Below are 20890 nucleotides of genomic sequence, written 5' to 3'. Positions count from 1 at the left end.
AACGCTTCTTTTTTGTTTGGCATTTTTAGTTGGTGGTCAAACCCGTTACAATGTTTGGGTATTGGCTAACTTGTTTTTGTTGTTGTACTGAATTCTGAAGTAGTCTTTGTGGCACATCTTGTGCTATTGAGACTCTTGTTGTTAATATAATTCCATTTTTGATTGTTAAAAAAAATAATTGTTATGTTGAAAGAAAATTTTACAGAAATTAAAATGTGAATTTTTTTTTTAAAACATAAATATAAAATTCTGAATATTTATAGAGATCATTTTGTCAATTAACTCTTAATGATATGATTGAAATTTTTATTCAATGACAATGAGTGAAATGTTGGGTTCGTTAAACATTGCCAAATTAGTATGCTCCCACACATTACCATTGATATGAATGAATTTTCTTCTTCTTTTGACGGTGATTGGTATGATTGAAATAGTTATACTTAAAGACCATTAAACAATGGCCCCATTAAGCACATGCTTGAAATGGGTATAGATAAGGTTTAAGACAAAATAAACGACTATTTTCTATGGCTCAATAAAATCAAGCACTGTTAAATGAGTAAGCTAGCAATACCAGATACTATCATCTAATAATTCATAATCATCAATAATAACTATTCTGAACTGGCTAGAAGACCAACCACACATTACCACGTGATATAACTTGCACTGTCTTAAGGCTAAACGTCAAAAGGAATACGCCAACTTAAATACGTAATGCCACGGAGAAGCACGCCCCCGCGCGAGGATCACCTTATATGTGTCCTCTACCGTCCCTAATCTCACGCCGCATAACTCAGAGACGGTTATCCTCAACGCACGCCTATATAAGGGTGAACTTGTTTCACCCTCAAGGTATGATTCACTTTTCACAAGACTTTCTACACACTCTTTCTCAGTTCCATTACTGACTTAAGCGTCGGATTGGTAACGTACCTGCGGGCACCTTCCGTTCCATCACGAAGACTCAACGCCGCCGTACCGGAAGTCGTTATTGTCACACGAAAGTATTATCCTTCACCGTTGTCACTCACCCGTTCTCACTAGACAAATCAATTACTATTAATCATCAGTGAAATATGACTATTGTAACATCTCAATTTATAGTTTATTATTATTTTAATTGTTAATTATTTATTTGTTTGGTTGATGTGTTTGAATTGTTGGGTTAGTTGGCTTTTATTAGAGATTGAGGAGTTAAGGATATTTTGATAATTTAAGAGTGATTGTCATTTTAGTAATTTAGAAGCGGAGAATAATTTAGTGAAGTTAATATAAACTTTGAGGAATTAAGAGAATATAAATGTATTAGTAAAAAATGGGGAGAGGGGGGTGTGTTAAGTGAAATAAAAGCGTAGAGTTATTTTTATGAGGGAGAATAATGTCTAAGCCCAATAAGATTTTAGTGAACCAAACTCAATTTATGTGGATATAAAAGGAAAATTTCTTTTTTAACAACAATTGTTTCCTAAACACACATGGAAAAAACTTATTTACCCTCAATGGTAATTAACTACCACTTAAGCTTAAAAAACCGGCAGTAGTTAACTACCGATGTGCCCCAGCGGTAGTTAACTATCCCTCATACTAGAAACATAAACCTATGCATTTTGTTTTGTAAAACCAAACCATTTTCTGCCTGTTTGATGTGTAATTATAAACGGCAATTCCAGATAAAATTAAACCAATACAGCAACCACCTATCATAAACAACAACATTAGATAATTTATCAATGATTCATTAACATTACAAAAAAAAAATACGACAATACGTTAACGTTACACAAATGTTTGAAATTCCACAAAAGTTCCACATTGTGCAATACATTACAGTAAATGACATCAAATCTCTCGTGAACATTCTACACACCTGCAGTTGGAACGAACACATAGATGTAACACATTATTTTCAACCATCCTCCTAAAGATAAATCCTATGTCATTATCGTCCTCAATAAGCTTAGGATAATAAACCATTTTTACATGTCTTCATCATTGTACGCCCCAAGATTATAATGCAAATACATGAGATGTGCTATGATCTTCACCACGAAACACAGTATTTGTTCAGTTGTGTCTTCAAGTCATCTAAAGTATCCGCCGAAGTTAAGAAAACCTTAATCATCTCCTTGAAAGCGAAATATGTCACATGACCTTGTGCATTTTTGAGACATGTTGAACTTGACATAAGTTAAAAAAAACAGAATAAAACTAAATGAAGTGTAAAGTACATTATTGTCGAAACTTAAAAAATATATTTACAATAATTGCGGAACATTAATAATAGAGTAAAATGTTGGTGTCCTGTACACAACATAGAAGTTAAATATATATATATTGTTATACCCTGATTTTGGACCTAAAAATACTCGTTCAAATTTCTTTTTTAACACTGATATTTGTCAATTCTCTGTTATTTTACTCTGAATCTTTACTCTCTTTTTAAACGTATTTTACTGCCTCTGTCTTTTCTGACATTACAAGTCATTTAAGAACTCTCTGAAACGTCGCATTACTTTTCTTGCATTTTATTTCAAAAATCATACAAAAGGGTATTTTGGTCATTTCCTGCAGTGGAACCCATTTTAGTCCCTGTGTTTGCCTCTGAGTCTTTTCAACCTGTCTGTGCGAATTATTGTTGAGTCTTTGTTTAAAAATCATTTCAAAAATTGCATCTGAGTCAGTTTGAGTCAGTTTAGTCCCTAGGGGCATTTTGGTCTTTTCCTGTCAAAATTTCGGCAGAGAGGTATTTTAAAATACCTCATTTTTGTAGCTGGTTCATTTTAGTCCTTTTGTTGATTTTATTTTTGGTTTCACTTTACGTTTTGTCCAATTTACCAATTTTAGTCCAATTTTATTTTTTATTGCATTTTAGTCCCTGAAACAGTTTCTAAAATTGCATTTTAGTCCAATACTTTTCCAAATTGCATTTTTAAGTCTTTTTTTATAATTGCAGATTAGTCCTTTTAATTTTTCTTTTTTGCAGCAATGTCCATAAGTCCAATTACAGGTGTCCCTCTTTCATTGGGTCTCAAGCACACTTGGCAGCCTATAAAAGGTGCAATTACTGTACAAGTCAGAGTCAGAGCCACAGAATCAACGCCACATCCCAAACACTTTCCAACTTTCTCTTTCTGCTCTCAAAGATCAAAACTCAACAATTTCCAGGAATCACAATGAACACTCAAGAACATTCATCATCTTCCAAACCCTAACCGTTTCCAAATTCCACCAGAATCATCACAAATCATCACAAATCAACACGAATCAACACAAAACATCACAAATCAGTGCAAATCAACGAAGAATCAACAAGATCCCTTGCAATTCTCAGAGATCCAATACTGAATCCTCATCATCGAATCAGCTTCTTCGCAATACAAGTGCGAATCCATCACTATTACGTGACGGACTCAAGCACGATCACGAAGAAGACGTGAGAAGAAAGAGAAAGAAGGTGAAGAAACGGAACCGGTGAAGAAGAATAAGAGCGTCACCGATTTATTTTCGGTTCCGAAGCGAAGATTAACCAACAGAAGCAGTTCAAGTTTTCCCGCAAGGATCTTCGTTCGAATCTCCGATTAAACCAGAGGTAAAACACTCAAACTTCGTTTTCTTTCTTTCATAAAAACATCAACGAGAGTGAATCGGTGTAGATCGAGGATTTATAAGAAGTTTACTTCAAAAACTAAAAAAAAAACTAAAGAAGATTCGAAAACCGTAAAGATTTTCCCCGATCTACGTCGATTCAAAGCTTGTATGCAATTTCTGGTGTTAGATTCGTGCTTAGAACAAGAAAACGAAGAGATTGATGCTTGATTTGTGTTTTTCTGGTGAGGATCTAGGTTACCGGAACCTGGAGATCTCGCCGGAGAAGATGAAGTTTCCGGCGGATCTATGAAGATTCCGGCCGAACTTCATCATCTCCGGCCGCTCAATCCAGAAGCCGGCGGAGGGAGAGAGGAGAGAGGCGAGAGCTTCTCTCACTAGGTGAGAGTTAGAGAGAGAAAGAAATTAGAGGAGTGAAAAAACCGGTGCACACATGTATATATAAGCCAGTGAACCGGACCGGTCCAAGACCGGTCCAATCCCCTTCGTTCCTGGCCGTTGGATCTAGGGTTTCCTTCCCTGGATCAATCCAACGCTCCTTGTGAATCCGGATCCTTTGGTTTTGGTTTGGGCTTTGCTTTTTTCGTTTTTGCTATTTTCCTGCTATCTGCACCCTGCTTTTTTGCTAATTGAACCTCAGCGTGCTCAATCTTTTCTCTAAAAATTCCAAAAAAATTGTTATGTGTTTCTTAACACGTTTTAATACCTTTGTGATATTTTTCAATGGTTTAAAAAATGATAAAAATGTGTGTGTTATTTTTCTTGATTAATTTTGTGTTTGATCTAAGTTTGTGTATTTTTGTGGTATATTTTCTCATAAAATGTTGGCATGTGATGTGGATGATTGGTGTGTAATTTCATGGTGAATATGTTGCTGATCATATGTATGTCTTGCTGATTGTGGATGTAGATTTTCATTTCTTTCTTGTTTTGCAAGAAATATGTGTTTTTATCAAGAAATAAAGTGCAAAATATCTTTAAAAATGTGTCATGATTCTTGGCTTGAATGTGTCCTATTTGTTCCCACATTATGGGTCAAAATCAAACCCCTTTAACATTGCTATAATGAGGGTATTATAGGTCATGTGCATGTCTAAGTGTCATAACCAATTTTAGGTATATTTTGCCATTTTATTTCATTTCATTACTTTTTTCCTCTTGCTATTCTATTCAATTTTGTTTACCTTTCTACCATTTTTATGCCTTATGATACTAACCATTTCATCTCACATTTCATTCATCCCATAGTTTAGGCATCATTTTTCTATTCATTTCTATATCAAATGGGTTTGTAATAATTTTAGATAGATTAGTTCCTTTTTTAATTCCTTGCAAGACCATAGCATGTATTTAGGACTCAATGTAAAGGACTATGGACACTATAAGTGATGTACACCGACACAAGCACCGGCACGCACACACGTTGCATGCTTACCGTTTAGATGTATGCTTAGGAAACGCGATTTTTAGACAAATACCAATTTCAAAAAAATAATAGTAAATTCCATAATTCAATTTTTTTTCCAAACAAACCTTGGAGTCAAAACTCCATTGAATCTTTTCCTTTATTTTCTTAACCAAATCCCAAATGAATCCTAATTCCTACTTAAACTTTTTTAATAATAATTGAACCAACCATTCACCATTTTCTTCTCTTATGCCTTTAAGGCCTCTTTCTCTTCTTCAAAACCATTTTCCAACAAAAACTAAAATCAACCAAACACACAAAAAACATTTTTTGAAAGAGAACTACATGGAGTTTGATCCCTTAAATGGGTATGTAGGCATGAGGTCAAAACCTCTCCAAGTCCACTAAAATAAAACCTCAAACACTTTCTCCCCCCATTCTTAACATAAATAAATTTCCTTTTTTATAAATAGCATTAAAAATAAAGCGTAGACATAAACTAAGAAAACGGCTCCTATAGAGTACTATAGTCACCGCGGGTGCCTAACACCTTCCCGTAGTGAAAACGACCCCCGAACTTAGAATCTAAGGGTTTTTTCTCAATTTTGCCCTTCCCAAGAAAAAATAGAGAATATCAAAGATTGAAAGGTTCAAGCCTAATTAATGACTTGACACCCGAAAATCGCGATAACATATATATATAGAGAGAGAGAGATGACATATCAAGTGAAAGGAGTATTTATTGTGAGAGAGTGAGAGGAATAATTAATAACCATCAGATCTATATCAACGGTTGGCATTTAGTTAGTCACTACAGACTTAGTCACACTGTATCCCTCAATCTTCATCTCCCTTCCTGACATATTCTCCACGCCGTTCCAATTTTGAACATGCATCATCATAAGACACTTGTAATTTAAATTTAATAGCTAATTTCTGGAATCCATGACAAATGAAATTGATTATGACTAATTATCTAATTTTCAAATTGCAACTTTCAAATACTTAATTTTTCAAAGGGCTCTTCATCTTTACCCCTTATTTCTTCAACTCCACATTAATAACAATGGTTTTTTTTAATCAAATCTACACCACAAGTCGAAATCCATTCATAGTTTGCTTTCTCAACTGAAGACCCATTTTTTCTTCTTCAATTATTCACCAAAAATGAATGGGTTTTCGGTAAGATTCACCAATTTGATAGTTTATCCCAATTTTAATTTTTGGAGAAGTGGTGTGATTCAAAAGCCAAGGACTTTTTAGAAAGACAAAAATAAAAAGAGGAATAGAGTTGATGCAGCAAAAATGGCTTTGTGCTGGAATAGGAGAAATCAATTTGGAAAGAAGAAAGAAAAAAATTGAAAACGTAACTGAGAGAGAAGAAAGGAAGGCGAAATGAAGAGAGGTGCATACGGAACATGTGAGTTGCTTCAAATAAATATCAGCCACTAGATTTCATCTAATGGTTGTGATTTAATCCTCTCACCCTCTCATTTAAAAATTCCTCTCATTTGAAATGCCCTATATATATATATATATATAAAATTTAAAAAAGGTTAGTTACATATTGACTATAAAAAAATGGTGTTACATTATATATCCAAAAAATATGTTGGTGTATATCGACAAAAAAATGGATAAAAATCGACAAAAAAGTGTCATATTTTATCTAATGGAATTAAATAATCTTCATATTACGCAATAACTTCAAATTCTTCATTTGCTTTTTTAGGAGTATCACACAAAATTGGATTGTCTTGGTTTGAAACTTTTTTGGTGACGACGGTCTCTCTCCTCTTTCAAGTTTCACAAGTGCTCAGAAACGACAGTGTTGATCCAAAAATTCAAATTCCCATGATGCCGCCTCTTCGCTCTGGTGTATCTTCAAATTTGAAGATGATGGAGGTAGTGGGCAAACATCTTTTCAAAAAAGAAGAACAAAATGACTCGGGATTAAACGAAGACACATGAAATGGCTTTTCGGGTTAATTAGAGGCATGCCTCTAATTGGGAAAAAGTCTCTGAAATTCCAATTTCAAGGCTGGTTATGTCCACCACAGGCCTACTATAATAAGTTTTGACAAAGTGACCCATATCCGGCAATGTCAACTAATTATCTGGAAGTTCAAAACCACTACCATTTTTTGGAAGATGCAATCCATTCAAGATATAGTTATAACGGTCCTCGCCCCCATATATCGGCATGTAGTGGTTCATATGCTCTTTCACCTCTCGAATAAGTGCTATCTGCACTATAACATGACTTTCTTCCGTCAAACCAATGGACTCAACTATAGCCTTAAACCCACAATTCACATCGCCTCTAACATCCACAATTTTCTAAATAAATGGTCTCATGAATTTTGGCATGTAATGAATAGGACTTGATGGATCATAAGTAGTTGGAACCAAGATAGGATGCGAACCAGAGTTGGCATTGGAATCGAGGAACGTGGAGAAATGACAAGTCGAGCACCTTTTCTTTTAGGTTGTGAAGACTTTTTTGGTGAAGATTGACTATCCCGAAATTTAGAATCAATAGTCTCCCACGAAGATCGGTTATGACTAGTAGATGTTATTTTTTGTATAGATTTTAATTTTTTCTTGGCTCCTTTTGTTGGTATCTTTCTTGGATGTGGTGACATCATTGTGGCCTACGGAAACACTAACTGACGCAAATAATCTTTGGTTTTTAGTTTCATTTGGTAAGGGACTCTTTGGATATGTTCCTAAATAGATTCCACTCCTCTGCGACAGAAAAAAATTCATCATTACTTTTCTCTTCACCCATATATAACCCTTGCCAATGACGGCCTATCTCATCCAATCACATAGGCTTGTTGTGACGGATTTTCATAGCAATGATGCATGCACAAGTTAGCCCATACGATGTCTTTTGAACACAACCGCAAGTTTTCTTGTCCATTGATGTGCGAATTAAGAAAGTGTACCAAATCGTTACAAAGTAATAAAGTGGTAAGTAGAGTATTGTATCTATAGGGATTGTCGTTTCATCCAAACAATTCATGTTACTTATTTTAAGTTTGACGATAAAATAAAAGAGTTAAGGGTTAGAGATTCACTATTTTTATATGTTTGTAGCAGAGCAAGTTACTATTTTTGTTGTAGAAAAGTAAGCAGCGCCCTATTTATATTGTTGGATATTAAATAACAGTAATGTCGTGTTTATTTATCTTAGGTAGACTATACAAGTGATGAGGTCGTTGGGACGTTACTAACCTAATCATTCGTTAAGATGCACCTTCTGAACACACGGCGATCCATACATGTGGGGTTTATATTATTTGAGTTGACTAGGTCTTTCCCTACGATGTTTGGTTGCGCCTGCTGGTCACAAGGTGATCCTTACGTGTGGGGTCTTACCACCTCAAAGTTAATTGAAATCATAGACTTTATATTGGCTTTCCAATATTTTTCAAGGCAATGAAGGCCAAAGTTCCTGTAGGTGTATATGTCTATTTATCTTAGGACACTCATAACACACACACACACACACGCACACTCTCTCTCTCTCTCTCTCTCTCTCCCCCCCCCCTCTCTCCCTCGCACTTAACCGTTCTACAAACGGGCAGCCATATCAGCGTCTACCTTACAAAGGGTTTAAGAGAATGGTTCTACTAGGCTACGACTTATTTCCTTCAACAAGACACTTGTTTCCTTAATTATAAACTAGTTACCTCCTAAGTTCAACAAATTTTACTCAATATTAGTAATGTCACCTCCTAAGTACTTACTACTAGGGTCAACTTGCTTACGGTATCTTGAGTTGAAGCAAGGAAACATGTATGTGACAGAGTATGCTGCCAAGTTCGTGGAGCTGTCAAAGTTCTACCCGCACTATACTGCTGAGAATGCTGAGTTCTCGAGATGCATCAAGTTCGAGAACGGTTTGAGGCCCGACATCAAGAGGGCGATTGGGTACCAACAACTGAGAGTTTTTCCGGATTTGGTTAATAGTTGCAGGATCTATGAAGAGGATACGAAGGCTCACTACAAGGTAGTGAATGAGAGGAAGGGCAAGGGACAGCAGAGTTGTCCTAAGCCGTACAGTGCCCCCGCTGATAAAGGGAAACAGAGGATGGTCGATGATAGGCGGCCTAAGAAGAAGGATGCTGCAGAGATTGTGTGTTTCAATTGTGGTGGGAAAGGCCACAAAAGCAATGTATGCCCTGAAGAAATCAAGAAGTGTGTTCGGTGTGGCAAGAAAGGTCATATTGTAGCTGAATGCAAGCGTACGGACATTGTGTGTTTTAACTGCAATGGAGAGGGTCACATTAGTTCACAGTGTACTCAGCCTAAGAAGGCGCCGACTACTGGTAGAGTCTTTGCTTTGACTGGTACTCAGACAGAGAACGAGGATCGCTTGATCAGAGGTACTTGCTATATTAATAATACTCCTTTAGTTGCTATTATTGATACTGGTGCTACGCATTGTTTTATTGCTTTCGATTGTGTTTCTGCTTTGGGTCTTGATTTGTCTGATATGAATGGAGAGATGGTTGTCGAAACTCCAGCTAAGGGTTCGGTGACTACTTCTCTCGTATGTTTGAAATGTCCTTTGTCTATGTTCGGTCGTGATTTTGAAATGGATTTAGTTTGTCTACCTTTGAGCGGTATGGATGTGATTCTGGGTATGAACTGGTTAGAGTACAACCACGTTCTTATTAATTGTTTTAGCAAGTCAGTGCATTTCTCTTCCGTCGAAGAGGAAAGTGGTGCAAAGTTTTTATCTACTAAGCAGCTGAAGCAACTGGAACGCGACGGTATCTTGATGTTTTCGTTAATGGCTACTTTATCTATTGAGAATCAAGCAGTGATTGATAGGTTACCGGTGGTGTGTGAATTTCCTGAAGTTTTTCCAGATGAGATTCCTGATGTGCCTCCAGAGAGAGAAGTTGAGTTTTCTATTGATCTTGTTCCTGGAACGAAGCCGGTCTCGATGGCACCTTATCGTATGTCTGCTTCCGAGTTATCTGAGTTGAAGAAACAGTCGGAGAAACAAGATATGGTTGCCGGTGAAAGCTCAAGCGACGGTGACGATGGTGGTGAGGACGGTGGTGATAGTGGTGGCGGTGGGTGAGAGATGGATCCGAGAAGAAGGTTGATGGGTGGTGGTGACGTTGTTGTGCACATAGATATGAGTAGAGGGATGGTGGTGGTAACCGGAGAACAGTGGTGATGGTGGTGAACGGAGATCTAGAAGGGTGGGAGTGAGAGGAGTTGATGTTGGTCGCTGGGTGGGAGTGAGATCAGAGATAAAGGAATCTATAGGAGAGGGAGAGAAGAGAAAGAAAGTGAAAAAAAAATCTAAAAATACGTATAATATACAATGGTGTCTGTATTATGTTTAAAATTATGTCTTTAGTTATCAAAACTCAAGTGTGTATTAGTTTAAAAAAGACATGTAATATGAGACGGTTAAAATAGCAATATGGTTTAGAGCAATCTATATTTAAATGATGTAACTAGTTTATATTAAAAATGAGATATATCATACTCCCTTCGTCCCTTAATAGATGATCTAGTTGACTCCGACACACGTACCAATTCATATGTTTTATCTTTGATATCTTCAATTCTCTAAAAAAAAAATTCTGAAAATTTAATGTTTTAAAAATATTCATCGAGACGAATCCAACAACATCTTACATGATATTATTTTTCTTTTTGAATTAGTAGAAAAATATGGTCAAAGTAGGTCAAGTCAATAATATATATTGTCAACTAGGTCATCTATTGAGGGACGGAGGAGGAAGTATATTTTGAATGAATTTAAAATTAAAGTTTATTTTATACTAGAAATCGGAGGAAGCATGAAATATCTTAAATGATGGGGAAATTGTGTGGTTGAGAGCAGGCTTCCTGACAAGCCAATGTTTATCAACGTGTTTTCAAAGCAATCCACCTATAGGTGAACAATGTGCCAAATCCAGCACTGTATAAATAGCATCCATATGTTACAATCTCATCACAAATTCATATTATGGCTTCCAAACCGGGCATCCTTACAAACTGGCCTTGGAAACCTCTTGGGAGCTTCAAGGTTCTTTTAGTTTACTACCATAATTTATAATAGGTTTTTTTAGTTTACTACCATCATTTATAATCCATCTCTCTCTAAAAATAATATTGTCTTTTCGTATTCTATATTTTTTTCACTAACGTCGACCCTTTCCTTAACTTAATTTCCAGTAGATCAAAAAACAGAAAACAGAGAATAAAGTTTACCTACGGTATGATAGGTGTTGTGGATAATTAATAGGATAAGATTAACTGAAAACAATTAATATTGTTATATCATTTGCGAATAATACCTTTCCATAACAATAGATAAAGTATAATGATATTTAGTGATGCTAGGTATCCTTGAAGAATTGCGAATAATTTATCTAATAATACATGTGAATTAATAAGTAAATTAGCAAATTGGGTAAGAATTAGTATGCATGTATCATTTGTAAATTTGTTTATGTAATTAGAAAAAACCATGATATTTTTTTTAATGGAGATATTTTTTTATTTTTTGGTTTTATAAAACCATTATATTTTAGTTTAAAAAAAAAACATACTGCACCCAATGTTCTTTTTTATACGCACTTTCTAACCTGCAAAAAAGCTCATAAAAAATGATTGAGGGAGCAATCGTTATATAAAATATTCTTTTTTATCATCAATTTTTTTAGTAAGGATCCTAACTCCAACTTTTTCGTCACTAAACATTATGTTTTTTTTATTGGTATATAGTTTTTTGCATTTATATTGTTTAGATTATGACTGACATTATTTTCTGTCTTTGTCTTCAAAATGTTCCCTGATGATGACATAGTTCGTGATTCTAAGTCCATGGATTGCTCATAGCATATACTCTTTCATATGGGTGGAACAGGACCCATCATACTATATCATATTTCCTTATATGTTTGTGAGAATGCTACACAGCCAGATCTGGATTTCTATCTCACGCTATCAAACTGCTAAAGGCAAAAACAGAATTGTTGACAAATGCCTAGAATTCGAACAAGTCGACAGAGAAACCAACTGGTTCCTAAATTTCAATTTTGGCTTTAAATATTTATCTTTCTTTATTAATTAAATAAATGCTATATAATTAATTGGAATTAGACTCATCTAAAGTGAATACTTATTGATATAAAAAATCAAGGATTAATATTTGCACTAGGGTTACACATGTTTTTATTCTTATAAATATTTCAACTTATGTGTTTTATTGAAAATTTAGATTCTTTTTCCGCAATTTAATACATTATAAATAAAATTAAGGTCAAATACGATTTTTGGTCCTTTTAGTTTGACAGAATTCTCAAATTAGTCTTTAAGTTTCAAAAGTTTTAAATATGTCATTTTAGTTGATAAACTACTTCACTGTTACCCTGTTGTTAGTCTCCATTTAACTGATGTTGATGTAGCCGTTAAGTTGTTGACTAGGATCAAAATGTTACATTTTAAAAGCTCAAGAGTGTCAAAACTCTACGTTTAACGGTCACAAATGATCATTTATAGTGCTAGAAAGACATATATTTACAACAACAAATGCCTTTCTAGTATTATTAAACGACGTTTATTGTGCAAGAATGATCATTTGCGACGATCAAACGTAACATTTTGACATGCCAAGTCAACAACTTAACGGCTACATCAGCATCAATTAATTATTAAATGACAACATGGGTAACGGTAAAATAGTTTATCAACTAAAATGACCTATTTGAAACTTAAAGGACTAATTAACTTGAGAATTCTGTCAAACTAAAAGGACCTAATTGAAACTTTCGAAACTTAAAGGACTAACTTGAGAATTTTGTCAAAATAAAAGGACCAAACGTGATATTTGGCCTAAAATTAACAAAAATTTAAATTTTTTAACATAGAATGAATCAAATATGAATTTTTATGTTTTAACTACATATAAATAGTACACATGACATGATTTAAAAGCAAAGGTTAAAAGTAAGAACAAAATATTTTTGAGGAACTAAAAACAAAAAAAAAAATGCTTATAAAGACAACATAATATATACTCTCTCCGTCCCTCAAATGACCTATTTGATAATATACATTATAGACTTAACATACTTTGACCATATTTTTCTGCTAATTCACAAAGATAAATAATATCATGTAAGATGTTGTTGGATTCGTCTTGATGAATATTTTAAAAATATTAAATTTTCATAATTTTTTTTAATAGAGAATTGAAGATATCAAAGATAAAACATATGCATTGGTACGTGTGTCGGAGTCAATTAAGTCATCTAATATAGGACGGAGAGAGTATAATATTTTCTCACTTCATCACGAAAGTGAGTTGTTCACTTAAGATGAGTCTCATTCAATTGATTGATAAAAATCAAATATTAATTTATTTTAAAGATTTAATCTAGGCTTAATTACTCTTTTGGTCCCTTAACTTATTTATTGGTTTCGTTTTGGTTCCTTAACTATTAAAAGTTTCATTTCGGTCCCATAACTTATATTTGAGTTTTCTTTTGGTCCCTTAACTATTAAAAGTTTCGTTTTGGTCCCTTAACTTATTTTTTGGTTTCGTTTTGATCCCTTAACTTATTTTTGGTTTCATTTTGGTCCCTTAACTCTAATACATTCATCCTAACATAAAGGATCAAAGTGGTTGACGGAGGAAGAGTTAAGGGACCAAAACGAAACCAAAAAGTAATTTAAAGGACCAAAATGAAACTTTTAATAGTTAAGGGACCAAAACGAAACCAAAAAGTAAGTTAAGGGATCAAAACGAAACTTTTAATAGTTAAGGGACCAAAACGAAACCAAAAAATAAGTTAAGGGACCAAAAGAGTAATTAAGCCTTTAATCTAATAATTAAGATTTTCATTATGTGACATTTGCAGGGATGATCAAATATTGTTGACTGCACTAACCTTCTATATACTATACACAATATTTCCTATGGCTGCTAACTTACCATGGTGGAGAACAGATGGTGTGGTTCTTACAGCTCTCTTGCATGCTGGACCAGTGGAGTTCTTATACTATTGGCTACATAGAGCACTTCATCATCATTATCTATACTCTCGTTACCATTCTCATCATCATTCTTCAATTGTCACCGAGCCTATCACTTGTATGAACTTTTTTCCCAATATTCAGGATATTCACTACACAAACTAGAATTTTTTTTGTTATGTTTTTTTAGAGGAAAGCATTTTTTTTTTTTTTTTATGTTAGTTCTTTGGAAGATATTTAACTTTTTGTTGTTGTTGTTTATGACAGCTGTGATACACCCATTTGCTGAGATATTGGCATATTTCACACTTTTTTTTATCCCAATATTGACAACAATGTTCGTAAAAAAATCGTCTATTGCTGCGGTGTATGGTTATATCTTTTACATCGATTTTATGAACAACATGGGTCATTGCAATTTTGAGTTCTTTCCTAAGAAACTCTTCTCCTACTTTCCCCTATTGAAGTATCTCTCGTACACACCATCGTAAGTTTGTATTACAGCTTTATTCTAAAAAAAATTAATCAATTAATAAAACAAAATGTGAAGACCCTCGTATGCAATTTTGTCAACAAAAATCATTTTTATTGTTTGTTTATAAAGAATGAGAAAAACAATCTTAAACTTCATTGAAAAAATCTTAAACAATCTTAAGCGAGAATAATTGAAATAATAAATAATAAAGAATGGAGCCTAAAATCTCCTATTCCCTTTATATATAATATATGAAATTTAAGTTTTATATTTTATTTTATTTTGCTTCCTAATTATAATATGTTTTTAACGATATTGTGAATAAAAAAAGTTTAAAAATAATGATTTTTTTTTTGAGAGATAAAAATAATGAATATTAGAAGGTTAATTATACAAAATGACCTAAGAGTTTAACTTGGGAGAAGAGTGTAGAGTTTAGGATAGAAGGGGAGAGAAATGTAACTCAATCATTTCTTAGGAGAGAAGAGTGTAATTTTGTCTAATATACTTTGAAATAGAGAGGAGGGGAGTGTAATTCAACATTTTTTTTCTTAATTTTATGGTAATATTTTCTTATTAAAGTTCATAAGTGTTTTATTCAAAATTTGGTTTTACAGGTTTCATTCGCTGCATCACACAAAATTTAGGTCAAATTACTCACTCTTCATGCCTATATATGACTACATTTATGGTACAGTGGATGCATCCACAGATGCTACATATGAATCTTGTTTGAAGAGACAAGAGGAATCACCAGATGTGGTGCACTTAACACATTTAACAACACTTGATTCTATCTTTCAACTACGCTTAGGGTTTGCTTCCTTAGCCTCCAACCCTCAAACTTCTAAATGGTATCTCAATTTAATGTGGCCTTTTACATTGTGCTCTATGCTTGTGACTTGGATTAGTGGGCATGCCATTGTTTTAGAAAGTAACTTCTTCAAAGATCTCAAGCTGCAGTGTTGGCTTATACCAAGATTTAAAATACAAGTATGATTTTTTCTCCAATATGAAATTTGAACTTTATATTTTTTATTCTCTATATCCATAAGGATAACAAGTAACAACACCCGTTTGGTTTCTTGCTTTTTGTAGTATTTCTCTAAAAAACAGTGTATCAAGATAAACAAATTGATTGAAGAGACAATAATGATGGCTGATTTAAGTGGAGTAAAGGTGATAAGTCTAGGACTTTTAAACCAGGTAAATTCATCTCTGTCATAATTTTTTACTTTACGATTTTATCATAAAACTTGTGTCAGCAATGCGATTATGAAGAATGCTTTAAAATATAAATGTATATGTGTATATATGTCTAACATTGAGGGTTTTCAAATTTGCAGAGACAAGAGATCAGTGCACACTGCGCAGTTTATATTGAAAGGCTTCCAAATCTGAAGATTAAAGTTGTAGATGGTAGTAGCTTAGTTGTTGCTACTGTGCTTAACAACATTCCCAAAGGGACCAATCAAGTGCTACTCAGGGGCAAGTTTAATAAGGTTGCTTTGGCCATTATTAATGCTTTATGCAGTAAAAATGTACAGGTATGTGCACATATGCATCTCTGAATTTTCATAATACAACATTAAACATTAACATAGTTTAAGATCTTTAAGAAACATATCCAAGTACAAAATGTTTAATAAGTTTAATTTTATTCTAATGGAGAGTAAATTGCAAATAGGTGACTGTATTATATAGGGATGAGCTGAAAGAACTTGAACGAAGGGTCGCCGTGTCCGATGGAAGCTTGGCTCTATCACCAATCAATACTCCAAAGGTTAGCTTATTGGTTTAAACATTCATTTTGGAATTTGAAACTAATTTCAAGATTTTGGTGGGGCTGATTATTGTGTTTCTTGGCCAAGGGTAGTTTTGTCTTTAGACTTTCGGTGCGTGGTGTTTGTATAGGACTGAAATTCATTTGGATACAATACAACACCTTTAAAATAAATCACACATAAAGTTGTCGGATCCATATGTGAGTTTCACAAAAAAAAAAAAGACCAAATGTTAGCGATAGCGATAGAAAGAAAAATGTTCCTAACATTCTTCTTTATGACAAGTGTCATGCAAAATTCAACTTGCAAGCAATAGAAGATGACCTCATTGTGAGACTCCATCCCACCATTATAGTTATATATAGTATACCTCATAAATTGAGGTGTACCGGTACTTTTACTTCATAAATTTATAATTGAACGTCCATTTTATTAAATAATTAGTTATTTGTCAATATTTATATTTTAGAAAACATCAATTCATAAAATCTCATTCCATTATTTATAAGAATCATATTAAATTTTTAATATTTTTTCATAAAAAATAATCAATGTTTATAAGAAATATAAATTCAAAAAAAGTAATTTTTATGTCGTCGACACTTTTCATAAATAAGATCTAATTATTATAATTGTTAATGATAGAAAATAATTATTTTTATTAAAAAAGCATGTAATTTAGTTATTAATTTAATGAGTTGGTATACCGATCTACTCAAAATTATAGGTGTACCATAATATATATATATTATGCTATTTTAAAGAAAATCTAGATAAAAGTTGTATATTAGAACATTTTTTAGGGATTGTAGATTAGAACTGTGACTTCATGCTTGAATTCTTATATTCAAAGGTCCTAAAATTTTATGCATTCATTTAACACCTCATTTTCTCTATTTTTGATACATTGTATATTAGAATTGTGACTTTATGTTTCAACTCTTATATTCAAAGGTACAATCTCTAATCAGTATTATAAGTAAACAAATAAAATCACCTTTTAAATTCATTGAATATGTGACATATTTGATGTGTAACATAAACCACATACATCAATTATTCTTGAAAATAAGTGTTTTGATTATAATAGTAATTAAAGAGTGCTCCCTCCGTCCAACAACTATTGTTCTTTAGCATTTTTTCATTTTTTTCAAAATAATTGTCACATTACAAAATCAATACAACATTAATTATTTTTTTCACTATTATATCTTTATTTATTGAATTTCATCGAATTTTACTCAACATTATTAATAATTTCCTTAATAATCGCACATAAATCTTAAACCACTAATGTTATGAGACAGAGGGAGTATATATTTGGTGCTTACTCTAATCAGTGGCATGAGGGCCAGTTTTCTTGTTTTTGTGTTTTCTTTTGGCTTTGTTATCGAGTTCGATTGCATTTTTGTTATATTTTTCTTATCTCTTCATCCCTAATTAATTAAGATTTATATGACGATTCCATGAGGAACCTTTACTTCATATTTGTCTAACAGACATGGTTAGTTGGAGAGGACTGGGATGAAGATGAGCAAATGCAAGCATCAGAAGGATCATTGTTCATACCTTTTTCTCATTTTCCTCCAAAGAAAATGCAAAAAGGTTGCCTGTACCACTATACACCAGCAATGATCACTCCTACTACACTCGTAAACTTGCACTCGTGTGAGGTTGGTAGTTTTAATTTTATATACAACCCTGTATTTATTAAAGAATTTATTATTATGAACTTTGTCTTGAAAATATAAGATTTTACTTTTGTCTTAAAAATACAAGTTTTTTTTATCATGTGCAATTTTTTTTAACATGTGCAAATTTGCACATGTTAAGAAATTTTAAAAAATAAGTTTGCACTGAAACTTGTGTATTAATATTAACAAAAATGTTGTTCATTCATAGTGAGAGAAATGTTCCTGAATACACCGTGAATAATTGTGATTGGTTGTTTCACACCAATATCTGGGTGTTTTCCGGCAAATACGGAACTTAAAGCATTCATGCTATATCTATTTACACTGTTTATAAGCTTCGTACAATTTAGCGAATAAAATTTCGCTTTGTATACCACTTCTCTAATATTAAATAGGTATCTTTTTCATAAATAATTTATGTTTTCCAATAAAATGTTTTCCATTTTAGTTGCACTAACATGAGCAATAGTGTACATGATTGACAAATCTTAGAAATGATTACACCACTTTTTGAAGGAAATTTGTTTATTTTAATACTTTAATCAATATCCAGGTACTAATTAGCATTTTCTTAAATTATATTCATACTAGACAAAACTCGAATGGGATGGTCGATTTGGCCCATTCTCGTCGGAAAGGCCCCCTACTAAAAACAAATAAAATTGCTCTTCTCCCAACTAATTTTGCTCATTCTCAACTGAACTTCCCAAAATACGCACAACGTGAGTTAACTCACGTAGGTGTATAACCTACGTAACTTAAGTCACGTTGGACTATACACCTACGTGACTTAAGTCATGTTGGTTTACTCATGCAAATTTTTCATGATTTCATAATGTTGGTATATGAAATCAATTTAAAGTTTTATAAAACTAATCAATGTCTTTCTATTAATTACAGAACTGGCTTCCAAGAAGAGTCATGAGTGCTTGGCGCATTGCTGGAATAATTCATGCCTTAGAAGGATGGGATGCTCATGAGTGTGGCGACACTGTATTTAACATTGAGAAAGTATGGGAAGCAAGTATTCGTCATGGTTACCTACCCCTTAAGATTCCACAAAAATTAAACAAGTTTGGATAAACAGCTTAAATAAATAGCATAAGCACTTACCAGAAAAGTGCGTTTATATAAGTAGATAAATAAGTCCCTTAATTTTGAGTCCTCATTATTAATGCATATTTTTAGTTAGGCTTGGGACTTTTGTAAGATCGTGTATTATTACAATAAGGCAAATATCTGCCATGGTTTTCAACCTCTAAATGCCATTTAAGCTGTTACTACTGTTGTGTCAAAATCATAATAAAATGCCTCAAAAAAAATCATAATAAAAATACTACCTCTGTTCTAAATTATACGCTTTGGAAAACAAATTGTTTGAAATTATATGTTATTTTATAATATCAAAGAAGCATGTTACTTTTTCTATTACACGATATTCTTAACTATTTATCACTTTCTCTTCTTTCAATTATTTTTTTTATCTTTCTCATATCATTTATTAAAGACAAATTTGTAAAACAATTCATAATATCTCTTTCTCACAAAAAATTAATTATATTTCTTAATGTGTGAAATGCCTAAAACGTAATATAATTTGGGACAAAGGGAGTAATTAGTTTTTATTTATACTAATGTACTCAATTTCTTTATTATTATTTTTTATAGGAAACCTAATTTTTTTTCGAGAGGACAAAATGAAATATATTAATATACTAAGGGAGTCCTTCCAACACCATGGCGTATAAGAGAGACCCAAAAATCGATACAAAGTTACATTACAAGAAACCATAAGAGAGAAACAAAGAGAACTAAGAAATAACAATTGAACAAGGAAGAACGCTAAGCCTCCAAAAATGATAATCAAAATTGAATGTTACATATATTCATTTCAACCACCAAAAGAAATGGAGCTTAACTTTTTCACTTAAAGATTGTGAGTGATCTTCCTTGTGTTGAAATATATGCATGTTTCTCTCTTTCCAAATAAATAAAACAACAGAAAGCCATATAACTTCAAAATCTGACCGAACGCGTTTCGAAAAACGACCAAACCCACCAAACTGAACGATATGGGCCAATATTGTGGCATGATTTTCCGTTATGATCCAAGCCAACTTGAAACCACCATACATAATTTACCATAAAAATCACAAGTCACAAACAAAAGATCCTGATCCTCATTTTTATCGCAAGCGCCCGTACAAAGATGGTCATTAGTAGTACGGACCTGATGCCTAACCAAGTTATCCTTAGTGGAAATGCGATCAAGCAGAAGCCTCCACGCAAAAATAGATACTTTTAAAGGAACGACTTTAAACCACATAATAGACCTGTAACGCCCTATTTCTATTAAAGCGATAATACACACGAATAACATAAATATTCAAGAAATAGACGCTACGTCTTCACATCAAAATTCAAACAACATGCATATATAAAATTCATCAACAGTCGCAGTGGATATAAATCATACATCTCCAAAATATACATGTCATAAGATCAATATACATCATCATATAAAATCTCCAAATCCCGACATATGGTAAAATCTCCATAACATAAATCCAGCATAATCAATCTAGAATAATCATAAAGACAGACATCCTAGATCAAAGCCTACTCTAAGACTCGAAAGACCGATAACGAAGATAGCTCCCTCTATCCAAGTACTCACCAAGCAAAACTACTCCGGCACTCCATCTACCCATTCATACAAACAGGTAGGTGGTCAAAACCACTAGGGGTTAGCTTCACATAAATCATAATCAACATAAACAGTAGAGAATATACACATTGAACTAAATTTCAATTAATAGAACAACGGATAATTAAACTTCCAAAATCATTCAACAACACAACAAGTTCACAATGTCACCAACGTGTAATTCACCAATTACAT

At 33.0% G+C, this 20890-nt stretch overlaps 1 protein-coding gene across 2 annotated transcripts; it reads left to right on the top strand.

Annotated features, from left to right (window-relative positions):
• The first annotated feature begins 10937 nt into the window (after positions 1–10937).
• On the top strand, positions 10938–19340 carry LOC11443990 (very-long-chain aldehyde decarbonylase CER1). 2 transcript variants are annotated; one of them, XM_039832883.1, is made up of 10 exons: positions 10938–11081; positions 11865–12079; positions 13921–14153; positions 14303–14522; positions 15128–15503; positions 15609–15716; positions 15857–16057; positions 16198–16293; positions 17794–17967; positions 18889–19340. In XM_039832883.1, exons 1-10 carry the CDS (start codon positions 11022–11024, stop codon positions 19069–19071), a joined length of 1866 nt encoding a protein of 621 aa, XP_039688817.1. In that variant the 5' UTR covers positions 10938–11021; the 3' UTR covers positions 19072–19340. The 2 variants fall into 2 exon arrangements, with proteins under 2 accessions (XP_039688817.1, XP_039688818.1); XM_039832884.1 differs by lacking the exon at positions 11865–12079 and having other exon boundaries at positions 10942–11081.
• Positions 19341–20890: the final 1550 nt, after the last annotated feature.

The sequence above is a fragment of the Medicago truncatula genome, chromosome 4 (assembly GCF_003473485.1).
Source record: "Medicago truncatula cultivar Jemalong A17 chromosome 4, MtrunA17r5.0-ANR, whole genome shotgun sequence".
In the NCBI taxonomy this organism is placed as follows: domain Eukaryota; kingdom Viridiplantae; phylum Streptophyta; class Magnoliopsida; order Fabales; family Fabaceae; genus Medicago; species Medicago truncatula.
This window is presented reverse-complemented; position numbering and strand designations above follow the sequence as displayed.